The 17,697-nt window shown below is 37.7% G+C and overlaps 2 protein-coding genes across 3 annotated transcripts; one reads left to right on the forward strand and one right to left on the reverse strand.

Annotated features, from left to right (window-relative positions):
• Positions 1–106: 106 nt before the first annotated feature.
• Positions 107–8,971, reverse strand: LOC108671712 (cyclin-dependent kinase 11B). Of its 2 annotated transcripts, none has more exons than XM_018159284.1 (14): positions 8,748–8,971; positions 7,263–7,410; positions 6,738–6,958; positions 6,339–6,427; positions 5,945–6,139; positions 5,392–5,559; positions 4,570–4,726; positions 3,782–3,931; positions 3,110–3,254; positions 2,170–2,436; positions 1,768–1,992; positions 1,017–1,165; positions 597–804; positions 107–442 (listed from the first exon to the last, which is right to left on the reverse strand). In XM_018159284.1, exons 1-14 carry the CDS (start codon positions 8,963–8,965, stop codon positions 362–364), a joined length of 2,421 nt encoding a protein of 806 aa, XP_018014773.1. In that variant the 5' UTR covers positions 8,966–8,971; the 3' UTR covers positions 107–361. The 2 variants fall into 2 exon arrangements, with proteins under 2 accessions (XP_018014773.1, XP_018014771.1); XM_018159282.1 differs by having other exon boundaries at positions 6,339–6,430.
• Positions 8,972–12,779: 3,808 nt separating this feature from the next.
• Positions 12,780–14,355, forward strand: LOC108671710 (the record flags this gene model as incomplete). Its single annotated transcript, XM_018159280.1, is given in 1 exon segment — positions 12,780–14,355. A coding segment is annotated over 1 exon segment (1,055 nt), but the record flags the coding sequence as incomplete, so codon positions are not given.
• Between the last annotated feature and the right edge of the window lie 3,342 nt (positions 14,356–17,697).

Genomic DNA, 17,697 nt, shown 5'->3' on the forward strand with positions numbered 1-17,697 from the left:
CTACGTAAAAATTAACTTTCGTCAGTGTTACTTGCATCTGTAAGCGTAGTGACGAGTTACTGTCACTGTGAAAAGAGTTACTTAACTGAGGAAAGAATACATCAAAAACCCTAAAGAAATCTTATTTAATTTTACAGAATTTACAGTTAACCATTTCATCAAAGCCATTCATTTTACAATCTCTCGTCCAGTGTATGCACTCTCGAATCAACTCGGACATAGGTTTGATGATTCTTATCTCTACACTGAGTACCGACGTCGCGTCTGAAAGAACAAGTTCAGGACATTGCATCGTGGGACCTCAATATCCTGGAACTACCCTCGACTGGATGCATTCATGTTTTTAATTCCTCGGACTGAATTAAAACTTCAGCGTGAAGCCAGCACCGGCCTGTTGTCCTCCTCCTAAAAAGAAGCCTGGAACACCGTGGTCGTCGTCACCCTGCAAGAAGTTTCCTATTAGACAAATAAATATGCTTCGTTCTCAAAAAAGTAACGCGATAATATGATATTTTAGTAATGCAAGGCAAGAGCGTTTTCGTCCTAAAAAGGACGAAAAATGAAAATTACTGACTAGAAAAATCTGGTGAACTTACAAGGTCTTTAAAGTTTTTGCCGCCTGACGGAGGGTTGGGAGGTCTGTTGGGGTCCTCTACAGCAGCGATACCGTTGGGATTCTCAGACTTGGCAGGCCAGGTAGGGAACATGGCAGGAGGAATGGGCGCAGGAGGCTCTGCATGGAAGTAGTCGTGTTGCAGGGCCTCGTGACTCGTGATCCGCTTCTGAGGGTCGTATGTGAGGAATCTGACAGAAGAGACGCACGTATTAATCCAGCAACTGGATCACTGATTTCAAAGCCATAAAACTCGGCCAGTGCAGCGATTGAATTTAGAACAAATTTCTTCGATGTGAAGATACTAACGAATTTCTTCTAATATTCCTGAAAAGCAAGTTAGTTCATAGTGAAAGGACGCATTTATAACAATACTGAGATGTGACAATGAGTGGGCCCTAACTTGTTCATGAGAAGGAAGCCTTTGTCACTGAGCCTCTCCTTGAAACGCTCGCGCAGATGGTTGTATGGGAACTCCGTGAACTGCGTGCGCTTCACTACAGGCAACTGGCTGTAGCCGGGCCAGATGGCGTCGCTAGGAGTGCCCAGCTCCTGCGTAATACACAACTGCGTTAGTATATAGCGTATACTCGTTTTCAATATCTGAATAACCTAACTCATTCCTAAAAAATAAATTAGCTGATGTCCAACATGCCGTAAATGCGTTCAACAATAAAAATGGTCGTGCAGATACGCGGCTCTAAGATCTAACTTGGCAAATCTTAAGCTGAAGAAGTGAGACAACTAAGTGAAAAAGAGATAAATTACATCAAGAGACAAAATTTCGATAACGAATTATAATTTGACAAGATGTGTAAATTTTTTGTACAAGTTTCCTGAGGAAGGCCCGAGGTTTGCTGACAATTTAAGCTAGTAATTAAGCGAAGAAACAAATTCGAGAGAATCGATTAAAAACCTAAAAGCATTTATTTCACCAATTTATGCAGGGAGTACAATAAAATGAGTACTGCATAGTGAGCTTTGCAGTAAACGATAGTTTAAACGATTATGGAATGATTTTGTAGAAAACCAAGTAAAGACATGAGTAACACTCATTGTGTTCCAGAACTTGATAAGAATCTAGCATATTTCATGAGCAAAAACGTCGAAAGTAATCTTGACAGCTAATAGATGACAGAGAGCTTGAGGTTTACCTTAAATATCCTGTTCAGTTGATCAATTTCGCTCTTGCCAGGGAAGAAAGGTTCCATGGCGAGCAGTTCTCCGAAGATGCAACCCACTGACCACACATCGATGGCTGTTGAGTAGAGTTTGGTTCCTAAGAGGAGTTCAGGAGCGCGGTACCACAACGTGACCACAATGGGCGTGTACTGCTTCAAGGGAGATCCGTACTCCCGCGCCAACCCGAAGTCACCGACCTGTTATGAGTGATGCAGGCTCAAGACATAAGTAATTAAGGACAAGGTGCATTCACAATGTATAAGACGGGGTCAATTCGGTCACATGCAGTTACAACTGACCTAAGTAAAGAAATGCATAAAATTAGGAATGTCGATGAAGTAGGCCAACAGCAAAACAGCCGAAGTTGCACCCACCTTGAGAATGCCAGTATGTGACAGAAGCAAATTGGAAGTTTTGAGATCCCTGTGCAGAATCCAGTTGTCGTGTAGATGATGAACAGCTCTCAACAGCTGCAACATGAGAGTCTTTACTTCTCCCAGACTAAAGGACTGTTTCTTCTTGCTCATGGTTTCCATGAGAGACTTGAGGTCATGTTCTACATAGTCCATCACGATGTAGATCTTGTCCATGTTGCTGCCCACGACAATCTCGCGCACCGTCACGATGTTGCAGTGTTGGCCCTGAGCAACCATTTTATACCTTGATATTATAGTTGGCAATAGCCAAAATGACAACAAGAAAAGGTTGTGAAATGAAGTTGCCAATTGGGGTAATTTCGAGAGAAATCTCCGTCCATAAATTAAGGGAACTTCTAAAATTATTAAAAATTTAATAGAAATTTCCATTTTTCCCCAAAGAATTTAATCAAAAATATTACTGTATTTTAGTTGAATCTATTAGCTTCATCATTTAAAACAATGTTTAAATCTTGTTCGAAAATTTTGCATCAATCATATCAGTTGTGTTGAATATCCACACCTAACATCATGCAGTATTTGTCCAATTTCAAAATGCTTTTCGAAAGTACATTTTCGGTAACGGTGAATGAAATCTTGATAAGATTAACACTAATGTTAGCAACAGCAACATTCGCAGAAGAATTAGATAATTTGGATATCTTCTTCTCATGCACAAAATATTAACTTAAATCTCTGCCCTGCTAACGCTCAGACATTCACCATCAAAGGGAGACTATAAAAATAATGACAAGAGTGATTCGTTGTTGCCAACGTTCAAGTTTCACAGCCGTCTAGGACAATTTATACATTAGTAAATTTTTTACAAAACCATTTTACTACCAGAAAACTGAATCTCTTTAGCAAGCGTATTTTGCAAGTATTGTATTACAAACACCTTCAGTAGCGTGTTGATCTCGCGGAGGGAAGTGATAGGGAAGCCTTCTTTCTCCTTCTCCATCTTGAGGCGCTTGAGAGCCACGATTGTGCCGTTGCACTTCTCCCTCGCACGATATACAACACCGTAAGTGCCCTCGGCAATCCTGAACACATGCAACGATGCTTTTATTCATAATACAGACAAACGCCAACACGAAAGTAGCAAAATACAATGATTAACAATTACTTCGCGCATCAAGTTCAAGGATTTATTTTTGATGATAAGATTTATTATTAAATGATGAAAATATTGAATTTACAGTCACCACAGATTTACCAGAATCAGTATCAATTAAGACAGTCCGTTTCAATTAATAGAGCCAAGCTGCAGGGAATTCGTCTGAAAATACTACTGAAGATGAATGTGCTTCCATTGACCTACTATTTATGAATGACAGATTTTAATGAAACTACGCGATCAAGCAGCGAGAATACAAGTTACTTTGCTTCGTTAGCGGTGTTTAGCGCACAAAATTCGCCCCAGAAGAATCATGTAACATATCATGACAATGTACTGCAACTGAGCTGCAATTACAATACCTATTACAATTAGCATTAACAAATTATATAAATCCCTTGACCGAGAGAATTCATTTCTCTTCATAATCGTCATTTATTTAAAAGAAGTTACCTGTTGAGGCACTCAAACTCATCGACAGAACGGCACCCCATAATGGCGGGGTAGTAAGACGGCAGCACCTCCTTCATCGGCACGGGGCTCCGGGTGGGAGACCTGACGACTTCTCCCGAAGCAGAGCTCACGTCCGACAAGCCACCTCTTCTGCTCACACCGTTACAAAGTCCAAAATAATTAATTATAACGGTCTGGCTAGATCCATTTGAGCTACCACCTCTTTTGCTCACAAGTTACCAAGCCCAGCAAAATGAACATGAAAGGTAAAACTACCTTCATTTACAGATGAGAAATATCAGCAAGTAGCTCAAGCAATATCAAATTAATAAGCGATTATTATATTCATAAAATACTGTCACGTTAAAACTTCACATTAGTATGAATATTATGAACAAAGAGCATGTAAACTGAAGACTAAATTTCAAACAACACTAAATCGTGAAACATACACAAAATTTTAGACTTAAGGCAACTCCAGGATCATGCTGCTAAAAAAGGAGCGTAGTGTGCAACAATACAATGACATTATTATAGATGACATTATATAGATGAAAATTAGACATTATTAATGTTGTTCTCTTGATTGAGTATCCATGTGAAATAACGATAATGAATTTTTGATATTGAAAATTTTGTGAACATTACTTTTGCAACCTAAAGTAATTTTTTCTACAACCACTGAAAAAATTATTCAAATATTTAAATTCAGTTTCCGTTAAACTTATATTTAAATTCAGTTTTTGAGCACAATACAAATGACTACTGCCAGCAGGAGGAGAACCGACCTCGGTGAATCATCAAAACGCCCTTCCTTGCTGGGCGTGGAGGAGCCTGAGCGATGCCCCTTGGCAGCGCCGTTCACAGCCTCCGCCTCACCGTCCTCAGCCTTGCTCTTCTTAGCACCGCTTTCCTCGTCCGAGTCAGAACTGTCGCTGTCAGAATCTGGAATTTTGCAGAATCAAGATAAAAATAACAAATTTCAATGCCTTCACTTTTTAATGGATACATTGTCACGGACACAGTCACAATAAACGAACATAAACGGATAATGCAATAAAAATCATGAACAGAAATAATTGTGCAACATCATACATTTCTTGAGAAAAAGCCAAGAGAGATGCCTAAAAAAGAGAAAAGTGCAGATTATCTAGAAATCCTCAAACAACGATTGCAATTTAAATTCTCACATTAAAGTTGGCCAGAAACAAACACACAAACATTGTTTAACGATCATAAATTCATCCAGCGTCAATACACGAGAACATAGGGAGCTTATTTAAATATAACGCTTAATAAAGGCCAAAATTCGCATTGATTTAAAATAAATTCTATAAATGGCGGTGTAGTTATAAAAGCCTCAATCTTTATTTAAGTCTAATAGGCCAAAACTCAAACGGATTTTAGAAGCAGGTTTTTCGGTGACGGACCAATTACAGATAAGATGTTTTTGCAGTCGCTTGTAAGAACTAATTGCTAATTGCAAAATGCTTTTGATCATCAGTTTTAAACAATAATATTAAATTAGACTCTTCCAGAAGTGGGGGCATACAAACAATACATCAGTAAGGTGCTGCCGTATGAATTGATAAACACTTGTATTCAAACACCTGAGTCAGAGGAGCTATCGGACGAGTCTGAGTCTGATCCATCAGACGCTTTAGCTTCCTTGGCCGCCTCTTCGTCAATGCCTGGCTGCGGTGAGTGAACGGGAGCGTCCTGCTGCTCCTCGTTCTTGTTCTCCTCTTCCTCGTTCTCACTTATTATGTGCACTTCCTCTGCATGTACAAATTCAGAAACAAGAACGTCAAAATTCAACTTCAATTTATAATTGATCATATAGGAAATAACCCTATTGATCAGGAATTAACATTCTGCGTGTCTATCAATGTCTGTAATGCGTGTCTGTAAAGTAAAATTCCCACTCAGTTGACAATTTTTGGTCTGCAAGGTAATAAATTAACCCCATGTCCTTGGTTAATTCCGACCCTTTAAAATACCCATATATTTCAACAGTCCATTTTCTATTCCATGTTAGATCACGAACCTGCACTCTAGCTATAAAATAATGACAAGACTGTGCAGTTCACAAGTTCTTGTAACAATTACACAAGTTTCTCCTTCCTCAAGATTATAGCAACAATCTCATGCACACGCCATCACCTTCTGGAACATCCTTGCGTAGTTTCTTGCGCTTATGTGGACGCGAGGGACTGGATGACGGTTGTTCAGGGGAGTTGTCTTGGGGGGAGTCTTGCACTGAACTGTGCAGGAAATCATCAGCGTCAAGCCTCTTCCCCTCTTCCTTTCGCTGCCTCCGCGACTCTGCTTCCCTCTGTGACTGCTCCTTCTGCTTCTCTGCACCCAGATATTTTATGATAATACATAAACAACTAATTATTGACAAGTCTTGCTAATTACCAATAATAAATGCTCATGATAGTGATCCATGAGTATTACATTGAGTTATACTCATGAGTGAACTAACTACCATAAAATTTGCTTTAATATTCAATGAAAAGCAATTAGTTCAGCACAAATCCCTGCCACTGACAACCTGCAGCCATCATGCGCTCCATGCGCTTCTCGCGCTCATTCATCTCTCGTGACGGTAGTGCACTGGGCTGCAGACCTCCTCCACGAGACCTGCTGCCCAGCATTAGTGACAATTACCAAATAATAAATAAACAATATAAATAAAAAATATTATAATAAATAATATTCTATGTTCAGGTTCACAATTTTCAATAAACAATTTTTACTATAATAAACAATATAATAGAAGCAGACTGAAAAATATGAGCATTATTTATATCCAAGTACTATAACAAAGTTATTGTCAGAAAAAAGTTGACACAGTCATTATTCATCAATAAATTTTTAATTGACAAAAACCAACTACTAACATTGCAATAATACTGTTCAGTAAAATGTATATGGATTTAACAAAACCCACCTGTGATGTTGTGTGCTGCTATGGTAGTGATCATTTTGATGCATGAAATACTGTTGCTGCTGATGGTGATGGTGGTGATGAAGATGCATCGGAACAGGGTCAGGTAACAGAGGAGAGATGTTGGATCGTCCACCATCATGCATGTTGTAATAAGTGTCAGCATCGGCAAGCTGTGCTTGCTGCCTGCTGCCACTTCGATCCTGGCCCCCTCTTCTGTGACCCTGAACATGCAATGAAAAATTAGTTGAAGAAAATTTGGGTGATATTAGTTCAAATTAGTAAACTCATTGATATGGGAAAGTACCTAGTTTGGTCTTATTCACAGTATATCACGAAAATCATTTTTAAAATAATGTCAATGACCATCAATAAAAATAACATTAATTTTTATCCAAAATAGATCAAAACACAAGCAGAGAATACGGACAAGAGATGAAATGCTGAACATTCTACACGTTCTGTTGGATATTCTGCAAGAGTCTGGATACCTAATTTATTTCACCTCATTTAATCATAATAACTCACAGAAATATCTCGTTTGGTAGGTCTGGAATGTCTTTCAGAAGGCTTACTCCGGCCATCAAACTCGGCTGCTGCATCAAGGTGGGTACTGCGTCCACTGACTCGCTCCTTGCGCCGCCGACTGCTTGACTCACTGCGCTCTTCTCCCTCTCTGTAAGAATTAAATGCTGGCTTCAAAAAGTTATCCAACTAAAATGAAATTATCAACATTGTTGGAAGCTTGAACAAAAATGAATCTACATATGAATACTGATGAGTCATGTGGACTCTTAACATACCATAACATGGGGTTACTTTGACCGGCGGGGTAACTTTGACCACTTTTAGTTTTTTAACAAAAACCCCCAAAACTCAAAAACGATTCGACATAGAAAAATTTTGTCAATGGCCATCAAAGGCCTAATACTGAGGCTACATAACACAATAGAAAGATTTAAAAAGTTTGCATATCTAATAGGTTAAAAAATTAAAAATGTGACCCACGAAAAAGAGCTATTATTTAAAGCCTGTCGGAGTACCCCCTCCAATTGTTTTATTTTTTGGTAAAATAACTCCAGGTTTGATGCATTGTAGTAGAACTCTTCTAGTTACATATGCAAAAGACAAATTTTAGAAAAGTGTCATAGTTTGCAAATGGGGGGCGCCGCCCCCCAATGGGGTAACTTTGACCACCTAATGGCAGCCGTGACGGGGTAACATTGACTGGCTTGGAAATTAAGTTAAAATTACCATAGGTACCTATATAACATTTTATGTTTGATATACCTATTAATGTTTTTTTTTCTTTATGTTTCAGACTCTACAGAGTCTTATATATGGTAATTTTAACTTAATTTCCAAACCGGTCTATGTTACCCTGTCACGGCTGCCATTAGGTGGTCACATTTTGCCCATTTGGGGGTGGTGCCCCCATTTGCAAACTATGACACTTTCCTAAAATCTGTCTTTTGTATATGTAACTAGAAGAGTTCTATTACAATGCACCAGAACCTGGAGTTATTTGGAGTTACTAAAAAATAAAATTGATTTTACCATCCGGTCAAAGAAACCCCAAGAGCTGGGGTAACAAAGACCATCACTTTTTTTCAAATTACATCAAAACTATGAGAGGCAGGAGTCAGCAATTTATGGTGAGTAAAGCTAGAGTATAGACCTGTATTTTGCAGGTTTCAATTTAAGTTTAACTTATCTAGTAAAAAAATGGCATCATTTTGAAAAAAAAGTGGTCAAAGTTACCCCATTTTACGATAATTTTGAAAATCAATGAAAAAAAATCATAGAAAAACATAGAACAGCATTTCCAGAGATATATCAATAACAGCGCAATAACAGATAACAATGGAATAGCAATGTTCTTTCACTCACCAATTTTAACAATTCTAGCTCAAATAAGAACTCCCATTAGCAAATGAAACTAATACCGGTATTCTTTAAATATAATAATTAAAGAATAATAATAATAATTTCAAATATATGAAGAAAATTCACCTGTGACGTCTCCTTTCTTTTGAGTGGTGTTCTGAGCCTCGATGATCTGATCGAGATCGATGACTTTCTCGCTTATGACGATGACCTGATTCACCTTTGTGCCGGTGATGGCGTTCACGTTTGCTTCTCTTCTCTTTCTTCTCCTGACTGCCACCAGTTTGTGCCTGAGGTGGCTTTATGTCAAGACTGTCACCATTTTCCCCATCATATGATGACATGCTGTAAATAGAAAGCAGGAAAATTTATGTTTCAAATTTTTTTTCAGCCCTATGCTGACCCAGCCAGCTCGGGATTAGGTGTGAAATATTTAGCATGGTTACCTGGTGGGACACATTTATTCAGCATGATTTCAGGATCCATTTACTTTCTATCTAAAAAATTTCTTCAAATGTCTTTCATACATTGCCATTTGGGGCCTTTATGCCTTTTTAGGTCTCTTTGTTTCTCTTGTCATTAGATCATAACAAATAACAGGATGTAATTGAAAAGTGGACATAATTACAAAGAGAAGAAAATGTAAAACAGACATTAATGGATAATTGCTCACAGATTGCAAGCAAACAGAGAACGTATTTACATTGTTGTCATGAGGTCAAATCAGACAGACAACAAGAGGTACCAACTATACTACTATGTAGAATTTACAATCAATATATGAATATAATACTAAATAGACATTAATACCAACTACAGGTGCTTTAAGATTAATACAGAGGCAAAAAGCAATCAATACAAATGGCAGATACAGTGACAGTTAATTGATCAATTCATTGTTATACAACACATTGACATTAATTTTAGTTGAAATAGTTTGATGCACCAGATTAATGAATGATAGATTAATTTGTACACATCTCCTGGATCTTTCCATGTTGAAACACAAGGAAGATTTGTAGTATAACAGGTATAGCAGTTGCCTTGCTACATTGACATGGCGAAGCAATTTAAAAATTAATTATGAACATTATTTTAATTAGGTTTCCCCATTTCTATCAACCATTTGGTATGAATTAAATAATTGCTTTGAATTTAATGATTACTGAGCAATTTTCCAACTTGAACAACTTCAATCTGTTGGGAAGGCATATGATAGGTATATTTTGTTTGCAATTTCAAATTTTACTTGAAATAAATTTACTAATATATATATACCGTCAACCGGGGCTACTCGGGACAGATTTGAACGATTAGTTTTAAATAACAGTTAATAACTTCTTACGATGAAACATTTCATAAACAAGTTTAGTCTCATTTTATAGCTGATTGGCAGGGCTATCGAATGGCGTTGTCAAAAAAATTCCATATGCTATTCGTAAGGTGCCAGACGCAAAATAGAGATTGTCCCGAGTAGCCCCGTCGGTTGGGGCTACTCGGGACAACGGGAATAAAACTTCATTTCAAAATATTTGAAGCATGCAGAGCGTACTCATCCATTACTAACAGTACTCTGAAGTCCTCCTCTTTCATTGTAGATGATGTAGAGGTAGAATAAATGACATTTTCTGTGATTTTTACTTGTTTTTCCTTTATTGATATGATATTGCCATATACATTAATTACCGTATTATTGATGTGACATTATCTTATTATTGATGTGATATTACCGTATCCATGAACATGCCATTGAGCATTTACAACAACCTTGTCCATTGCAAGCTTCATATCAGCAGCCTTATAACATTTTTTTCCTATCTGTAAGCTTACAGGAAGGCTCTAATTTCACATCATTTTAATTGGGACTTCGCGTGATCATTAACTTCGCGTGATCATTAACTTCACGTGATCATTAACTTCGCGTGATCATTAACGTCGAGTGATCATTAACTTCCTGTGATCATTAACTTCCCGTGATCATTAACTTCGCGTGATCATTAACTTCCCGTGATCATTAACTTCCCATGATCATTAACTTCACGTGATCATTAACTTAGCTTGATCATTAACTTCACGTGATCATTAACTTCACATGATCATTAACTTCCCGTTGTTGCAGGGAGCACAATTAAGCTAGGTTTTAGCACATCTCTTACTGCCTTCTCCCATTTAGCTGATTTTAACCTATAGCTGATGTAATCATTATTAATATTGCCATGTTTTCTCTTATCTCGTTCCAGCTTCAATTTATTTTCCATTACCAGTGTCATTGCCTTGATGTGAAGCTGTGGTAATTTGTCTGATCAATTGGGAAGTCAGAAAGCTATTATTGCTTGTTAGAAGGACTATTGCCTAGGTGAGTTTACTGCTGTTGTTGCCCTTCAGGCTAATGGTAAGATGATGCTAAGTGTCTGAGCGTCACTGTCTTGCTTAAGTCTTTCTTACTTAAGCTTCATTCTCACAATTTCCAATAGAGGCTTTTGGTTCTTAATTTAACTGTTGTCATTGCAAGGTTTTTCTGAATGTGCATTTTATTATGTGATTGTATTATGTGTTTATTTAGTCTGTACCAGCTATTCTGTCTCATGTTTGTGATGCTTTTCTAAAGTGCCGATATGATTCATTAACATTTTTAGTCAAGTTATATTATTTGTTCAGTAATCATCTACAGTCATTAAGTTCAGAGTTTTAACCTTGAAATCTTGATTTGTTTATTGCACCTTCATTAACTATGATTCCATTTTCTGTTCCATTAATTAACTCTTCAAGCATGTTTATTGTCTTAATTGGCATGATGGCCATGAGTGGTTGAATTACCTTAAAATATTTCTCATGTTCCAAAGCATTGTCATGAGTGTTGCCAATTTAATTTCCGTCAATTAATTTTAGTTATGCTTTTCAGTTAACTGGCACACGAACCACCTCCGCCTGCCCATGCTCTAAACTCTAAAGTCTTAATTTCTAGTACACTTTTAGAATCCACTACATATTCGCAATCCACACATTACTTTGTTAGTCATCAATATCCATAGAGTTTGTTTTGCACTTGAGTTTCGCGTTTTGATTAATTTTGTGCAAGATCCCTTAATTAATTTTATAGAGAAAGTGTTTCATTATCCTTTCACTTAGATAGTTACCTCTAAATTCATAAGCAGACAACGAGTTTGTCTCACCCGCTAGAGACACACGGTAACATTTTTGGCATCTCCGACGGGATCTTGTCACAGCACATTCATTTCTACAACACTACTCAGCACAACACTTTAGTTACTATGGAAGGAATACTCTCTAGACGCAGCCGTATACCAGAGCATGGGCAGGGTAATGATGTTGAGCCGTCCCCTGCTCCTGGCGCCAGCGAGGTGATGTCCAGTCCTGGTACCTCTGGAGGATGTGCCTCCCCATTGCCTGGCTCCACGGAGACGTCAGCCTCCCAGCACCCAGTTGAGCTGGCCTCTGCTGAACTTCCCCAGCCAACCGAGGGTACTTTGACTGAGGTGGTAACACTTCAGTCCCTACTTGCTCAATTTGCCCACCCACAAGTGCGGGCTGACCTGGTTGCTGGACTATTTGGCTTCAACATCAACTCAAGTATTTTGCCCGTGTTGGATGAGCTCCGGTGGACTCTATTCCCACGTTGGCGGGGAGGTGGTTTTGAGATGTCACAAGCAACAAGCAGAGCTGCAAGTCAACATCTCCGGTTGTTGATAGCCAAGTCTGAAAAACTGTTAATTACCAATTATAACTCAATTGATCAATGCCTAACCTACAGCGAATGGTACCATACTTTGGAAACCCTGGCATCAGACCGATACTGGGATAGGGTTCCAAGTAATGACCGTTGCACACACATCCTGCCAGAAATTGGGGAACTGCACTTGGGGGCTGCCTCAGATGCTCATACGAGGAGGGCTGACCCCACGCATCCTGCCAATGGCAAGCATGACACTAAATCGTCATCAACAAATCGTTCGAATCAGAAGATGAGACATAAACGGGATAAAGCTGTCAAGATAGAAGAAATTGTTTTCTCATCTAGTGATGCAACTTCTAATTCCAGCTGTACGCAGGCGATGGGTGATTCATCATCAGACCATTCCAGCGATTCAGAGGGTCCATCCCAGCCATACAGCTTGCACCGCCAGTGGAAGAGCTGAGGGGAAACCTCATGGTACGCCTAGGAAGCCACGCATTTTTGCAGGTCAACGTGACCGCCCAAGCGGATCTGATTTGCCAGGACAATCTGGAAAAGGTCAGGCAACAGCTAAGTCAACTCCGTCACCACCTGGCAAATCTGCTAAAGGAGCAAGTGTGAAGGATCTGCGTTGTGACTACTGTAAAAGACCCAATCACCTTAGGCGTGACTGCTGGAGAGCATCGAAATTGTGCCTCATTTGTGGAGGAGGTCATCATATAGAAAATTGTCCCAGGTATGATGCCAAATATTCAGGAAAATCTAAGTCTGCAGGTGCGCATAAGTCAGAAAACTGAATGGTCTTGGTGCGAGTGGGGAACCATTGAGACCTAAAAGATCTTCCCTAATATCAAGCAGATTACCCTGCTTATCAGCCACGTGTAGCCGTCCTCAAACACCACTTCCCGCGCCGGTGGAAAGTTCGTCATTACTGGACAACCGGCCTATAGAGGAGAATATTGCTCCAGGTAGCAATGAGCCACCTATGCCTGGCTCATCTGGGACCTTAGATGGCGCCGCTCAAATCGTGGTTTCGGCCGAATCCATTGCTCTCCCACTGATGCCTGGAAAACTTGTGAATTTAGTTGGTGGAAGTGACCTTCTTTTGCGAGTGATGGTGCAGATAAATAACAAAGAAGTGTTAGCTGTGATAGATTCGGGTGCTATTGCATCTCTGATGTCACTTGAACTTGCACAAAGTTTAAATTTGTCTATTAGTAGTGACGAGTGCATTTTCAGTGTTATTGGTGACAAAAGTGTGAGTAGCCTTGGCAAGGTAGAGTGCTCTTTATCTATTCATGGTGTACCAATGGCTGACAATACCTTTTGTGTTTTCCCTACAGTGATCAGTAATCGCATTCCATTGCTGTTGGGGGTTGATTTTCTGCAAAATAATGGCATTGAATTGTGTATTAAAAAACGGCTAATTGTTAAACATTGTACCACAGGTGGGACTGCCGAAATTTATTTGGATGATTTGGGTCATTCTCGTCAGGTAATGCTGGTGGGACTCAAATGTTTTGCCAATTCCGACGTGCATGTTGAGCCTGGTAAGGTGGAAGCTGTGCCCTTAGACTGTCCATTACCAAATATTGAACCTGACCATATGCTCTTTTATTCTGATGATGCTATTGACCATTCTTTGTCCAATGATATTCGGGGGTTTAGTGGGATTGCTGGCCCCAATACTAGACATGTACTAATGACCACTGGAGGCTCGGCTTTGACAATTAAGAAGGGGCAGTTCATTGGCACTGTGTCGACCGTAGTTCAGTTACCTAGTGATCAAACAGCCCAGCCAAATGGAATTGATATTGAGGAACTTAAATCTCAAGTAAACATTGCAGTACTCAATTCAGATCAGCAAAGTCAAGTTTTTTCTATGCTGTGTAAGTTTGGAAGTGTTTTCAGTGGGGGTGATACTGACATTGGTCTGGCATGTGTCACAGAGCACAATATTAAATTAACAAATGACACCCCTATCTTCCAACGGCCACGTAGATTTCCTCCACCAATTGCTGATGAGATTGAGCGCCAGTGTCATGANACAGTGGACTGTGGATGAGACAGAAATACCTGTGGGCTGTGGCTGTGCTGTGCTCACAGTCAATTTTATACTCTTTCTATTTCTGATAATTTGTCTTGACTCACAACTCACAAGTGCAAAAACATTATTTTAAATGCTACTCTACTCAGTCTACTGTCTAGTGAGTGTCTACTCTCTACAGACTGTACTCTAGTTGCTGCTGCACTAATTTTGCTAGCCTCCTGAGTTCAATAGTAACAATCTATTTTGTAAAGAAAACTGAACTAAAATTTTGTAAAAAAATTAAGTAGCTCTATAATATTACATGGTAATTAATCTAAACCAATTTGAATTCCAAGTTAAAAAGTAAGTTTCTATATGTATGTATCATAATGTATGAACTGTATGACCATGAACCTCTGAGGCTGTGACCTGTGTCAGCCCGGGCATGGAAAATATCTTCTTGGCAAGCCAAGACTGAATTTTTTGAGCCTTGGTTTTATGGATTTGACAGCCTTGATTCCATTTTTTTGAGTCATGAATTCCATATCTCGGCCATGAAAAGCCATGTAAAAGCTGCAAAATTATTTACAAAGTCCCTCTATCCCTGCATGTGTTACCCCAAATATCTAATTTTAGCCTAAAACAGTCAAATGGCAACAATAACATTTGTCTTTACTGTAAGCTAAATGTGTGTTAATGCAGTTTGACTGCTCTGATGTGACCGCAACTAGGCTATGCGCTATCTCCAACAAAACATTTATGATCATTAGGTTGACTTGATAAGTTGTTATATTATGATGACTATGTTTTGCAGGATATTTAGGCGGGACCATTAAAGTAATGCGGGTTGCGGAAGTTGAAAATTTTATGAATGAAATTTTTTTAATCAAACAAAAATAAATGCAAGTAAATTTGCAAGATTTCATACTTACTATAATTATAGGATGTTAGAGCCGCGATATTTCAGAAAAAAATAGGACTTTTCCCAACCTGTGTCAGGCTGTGTGGCATGCAACCAATATCAAATTTCAGTCAGAATTCTCTTGAAATTGTTCTTTTAAAAGAATAATTATTTTGAATTTGATTTTTTTTTGTCACATTGGGCAAGGTTTGGCAAAAAGGCTTAGGTGTTTTTGTCTCATTAATGGAATATGGATGGCTTCTGCCCAATTTTATATTTCACCATTGAGAATATCTTTTCTCCATGAGTGGATGTTTCAATTTTTTGAGCTGTGACTTCATAAACATATACCTATATGTAGAACTGTAGAAAGAATGAAATTTTTATTAATATCTAATTACTGTTACAACCAGCTGATGAAATCACAAATAAAAAATTTAACTGAAAAATATTTTCTTTGTAATCATGTGATTTCAATTAAAAATTTTAATTTTCCAATGTTGTGCTACTCTGCATTCATTTATATACATCAGTTACCTCATAAAGCATAGCAAGGAATGCTACAACAACAACAACATCATGTAAACCTTCTAAAAGTCACAAATCTCAATTGTAAGAGGTTGATTGGATAATATGGAATGTGACCTAATCGGAAGGATTTCATATATTTGTTCTGAAATTATATAATAATTGTGCAAGATGCCTCTCATTAAATTTGCCAGCATAGCTTCTTTCACGTCAGAAGATTTGGTGAGTTGCAGAGAAGGTTGAAGAAATTGAATCATGAATACAATATATGAATATTGCTATGGTTAAATGGAAGTAGTTCTTTAAAGCAGATTTGGTTAAAGAATAGTGTAATTCTTAGCAACAGTTTTTAACTGTTCTACTCGATTGATGTGTTTGAGCAGTTTTTTTTAATCGATATATATATATATATACCATATTTTTACATGATAAGGTGAATTTCAATTGAATGATGTATCATTGAGATAACATTATCTTTATTCACTATGATTTCAACCATTTTCAGAATCACCCTGCTGACAACTTGCTGAGATCACAGACATACCGGAAGTGGAGGATAGCTCCAACTGAATGCGGGAAGCCTGCGTCTGTCACCATAAAACTGGAAAAACTCTCTACAATCACAGCAGTTGATATTGGCAATGATGGCTGTGCATTTGTTGAAGTTCTTGTTGCAAGAGATGATAATAATTTTGAGGTTTGTTTTATCCTAGTAGGTATTAAATTAGTATAAAATCAAATTTCATAGTCAAAACTATTTTCCTGCTCAAATAGATTTCTCTAAAACTCCTCATTATAGTTTAATGATTCTTATGATTAATTATTTGAGAAGCAAATGTCAAATGTTTCTCAGATTATAGATAGTAAATTGAAAATTCCATTAAAAATTTACCTGAAAATAGGAGTGTTGATTAAGGGGGGTCTTAATTTTTAGGGTTTGCCAAATTGCCAAATATATTCAAGGTGAAGATCATTCCAGCTTGTTTTCTTTCTAGCATTTTTTCTTTTTTTAATATGATTGATAAAAATTGAAAAACTGGTATCAATATATAACCCTTTATTGGGCAAATTACTATAAATGGTCACATGGAAGTTCCTCATAAAAGACCCACAACAGCCACCAGTTTGTGTTGTCTGCTACATTGCCATGCTTCTGTCAATCACCAAATATCTGACCATCATTCTGCACATAACATCATCCAGTACCATGCCCAAGAAATAAAATATGTGTACGTATTTAAGTGAAATTTTTGACCCAGAATGCAAGATTGCTTCTCTCTCTGCATTTTTTAAAAAGATGGAAGTAGTAATATCTACCTATTTAATTAATTACATTAATTTAATGAAATGGTTGTAAATTGAAGTTTAATAGTTATCCTTACCATTTGCATCTTTGCATTTATATTACACACATTTCTGTTAGTGTAGTTACCATATTTGCTAAATTCTTCAACTGCGATTTACTCCTTTAATATGCAGAATTTCAAATAATCCATCTGAGTAAACAGATTTTAGAATGGTTCATATTTTCTTGTAATGGATTAAATATTTGAAATTTTTGCACATTCCAATGCTTACCATGAAAGGATTAAATGCTTGAAATCCAGAAAAGATTCAGTTTTAATTTTGGCTTCTATATAGGTATAAAGGTACCTACATGTATATTCAAATAAATATTATTTAAGTTCTCTTCCAATAATGTCTCCATAACTATTTTTCAAAATTTCATACAATCTGGATCCAAATACCACAATTCAAGATTGGTAACAAATTAAATTGATTAAAAAGTTATCACTCATACATATTTTTATTTGATCTCTTATTGATTTATTGACACTCAGCACTACTTTGCATAAAATTTGGTTACTTTTTCAGGTCTTGCTGCCAGCTTCATCCTTCATGTCTCCACTGGAATCCAGGAATG

Source organism: Hyalella azteca, unplaced genomic scaffold (genome assembly GCF_000764305.2).
Source record: "Hyalella azteca isolate HAZT.00-mixed unplaced genomic scaffold, Hazt_2.0.2 contig7910, whole genome shotgun sequence".
In the NCBI taxonomy this organism is placed as follows: domain Eukaryota; kingdom Metazoa; phylum Arthropoda; class Malacostraca; order Amphipoda; family Hyalellidae; genus Hyalella; species Hyalella azteca.

What these genes read in the sequence shown, in the direction of transcription:
- LOC108671712 (XM_018159282.1), bottom strand. Translation starts at nt 8,965, where the DNA reads ATGTCATCATATGATGGGGAAAATGGTGACAGTCTTGACATAAAGCCA. An exon ending in CGTTTTGATGATTCACCGAG is followed by an intron (nt 3,932 to 4,569) that starts GTCGGTTCTCCT and finishes CGGTGTGAGCAG; the next exon opens with AAGAGGTGGCTTGTCGGACG. An exon ending in GGCTTCCTTCTCATGAACAA is followed by an intron (nt 805 to 1,016) that starts GTTAGGGCCCAC and finishes CTCTTCTGTCAG; the next exon opens with ATTCCTCACATACGACCCTC.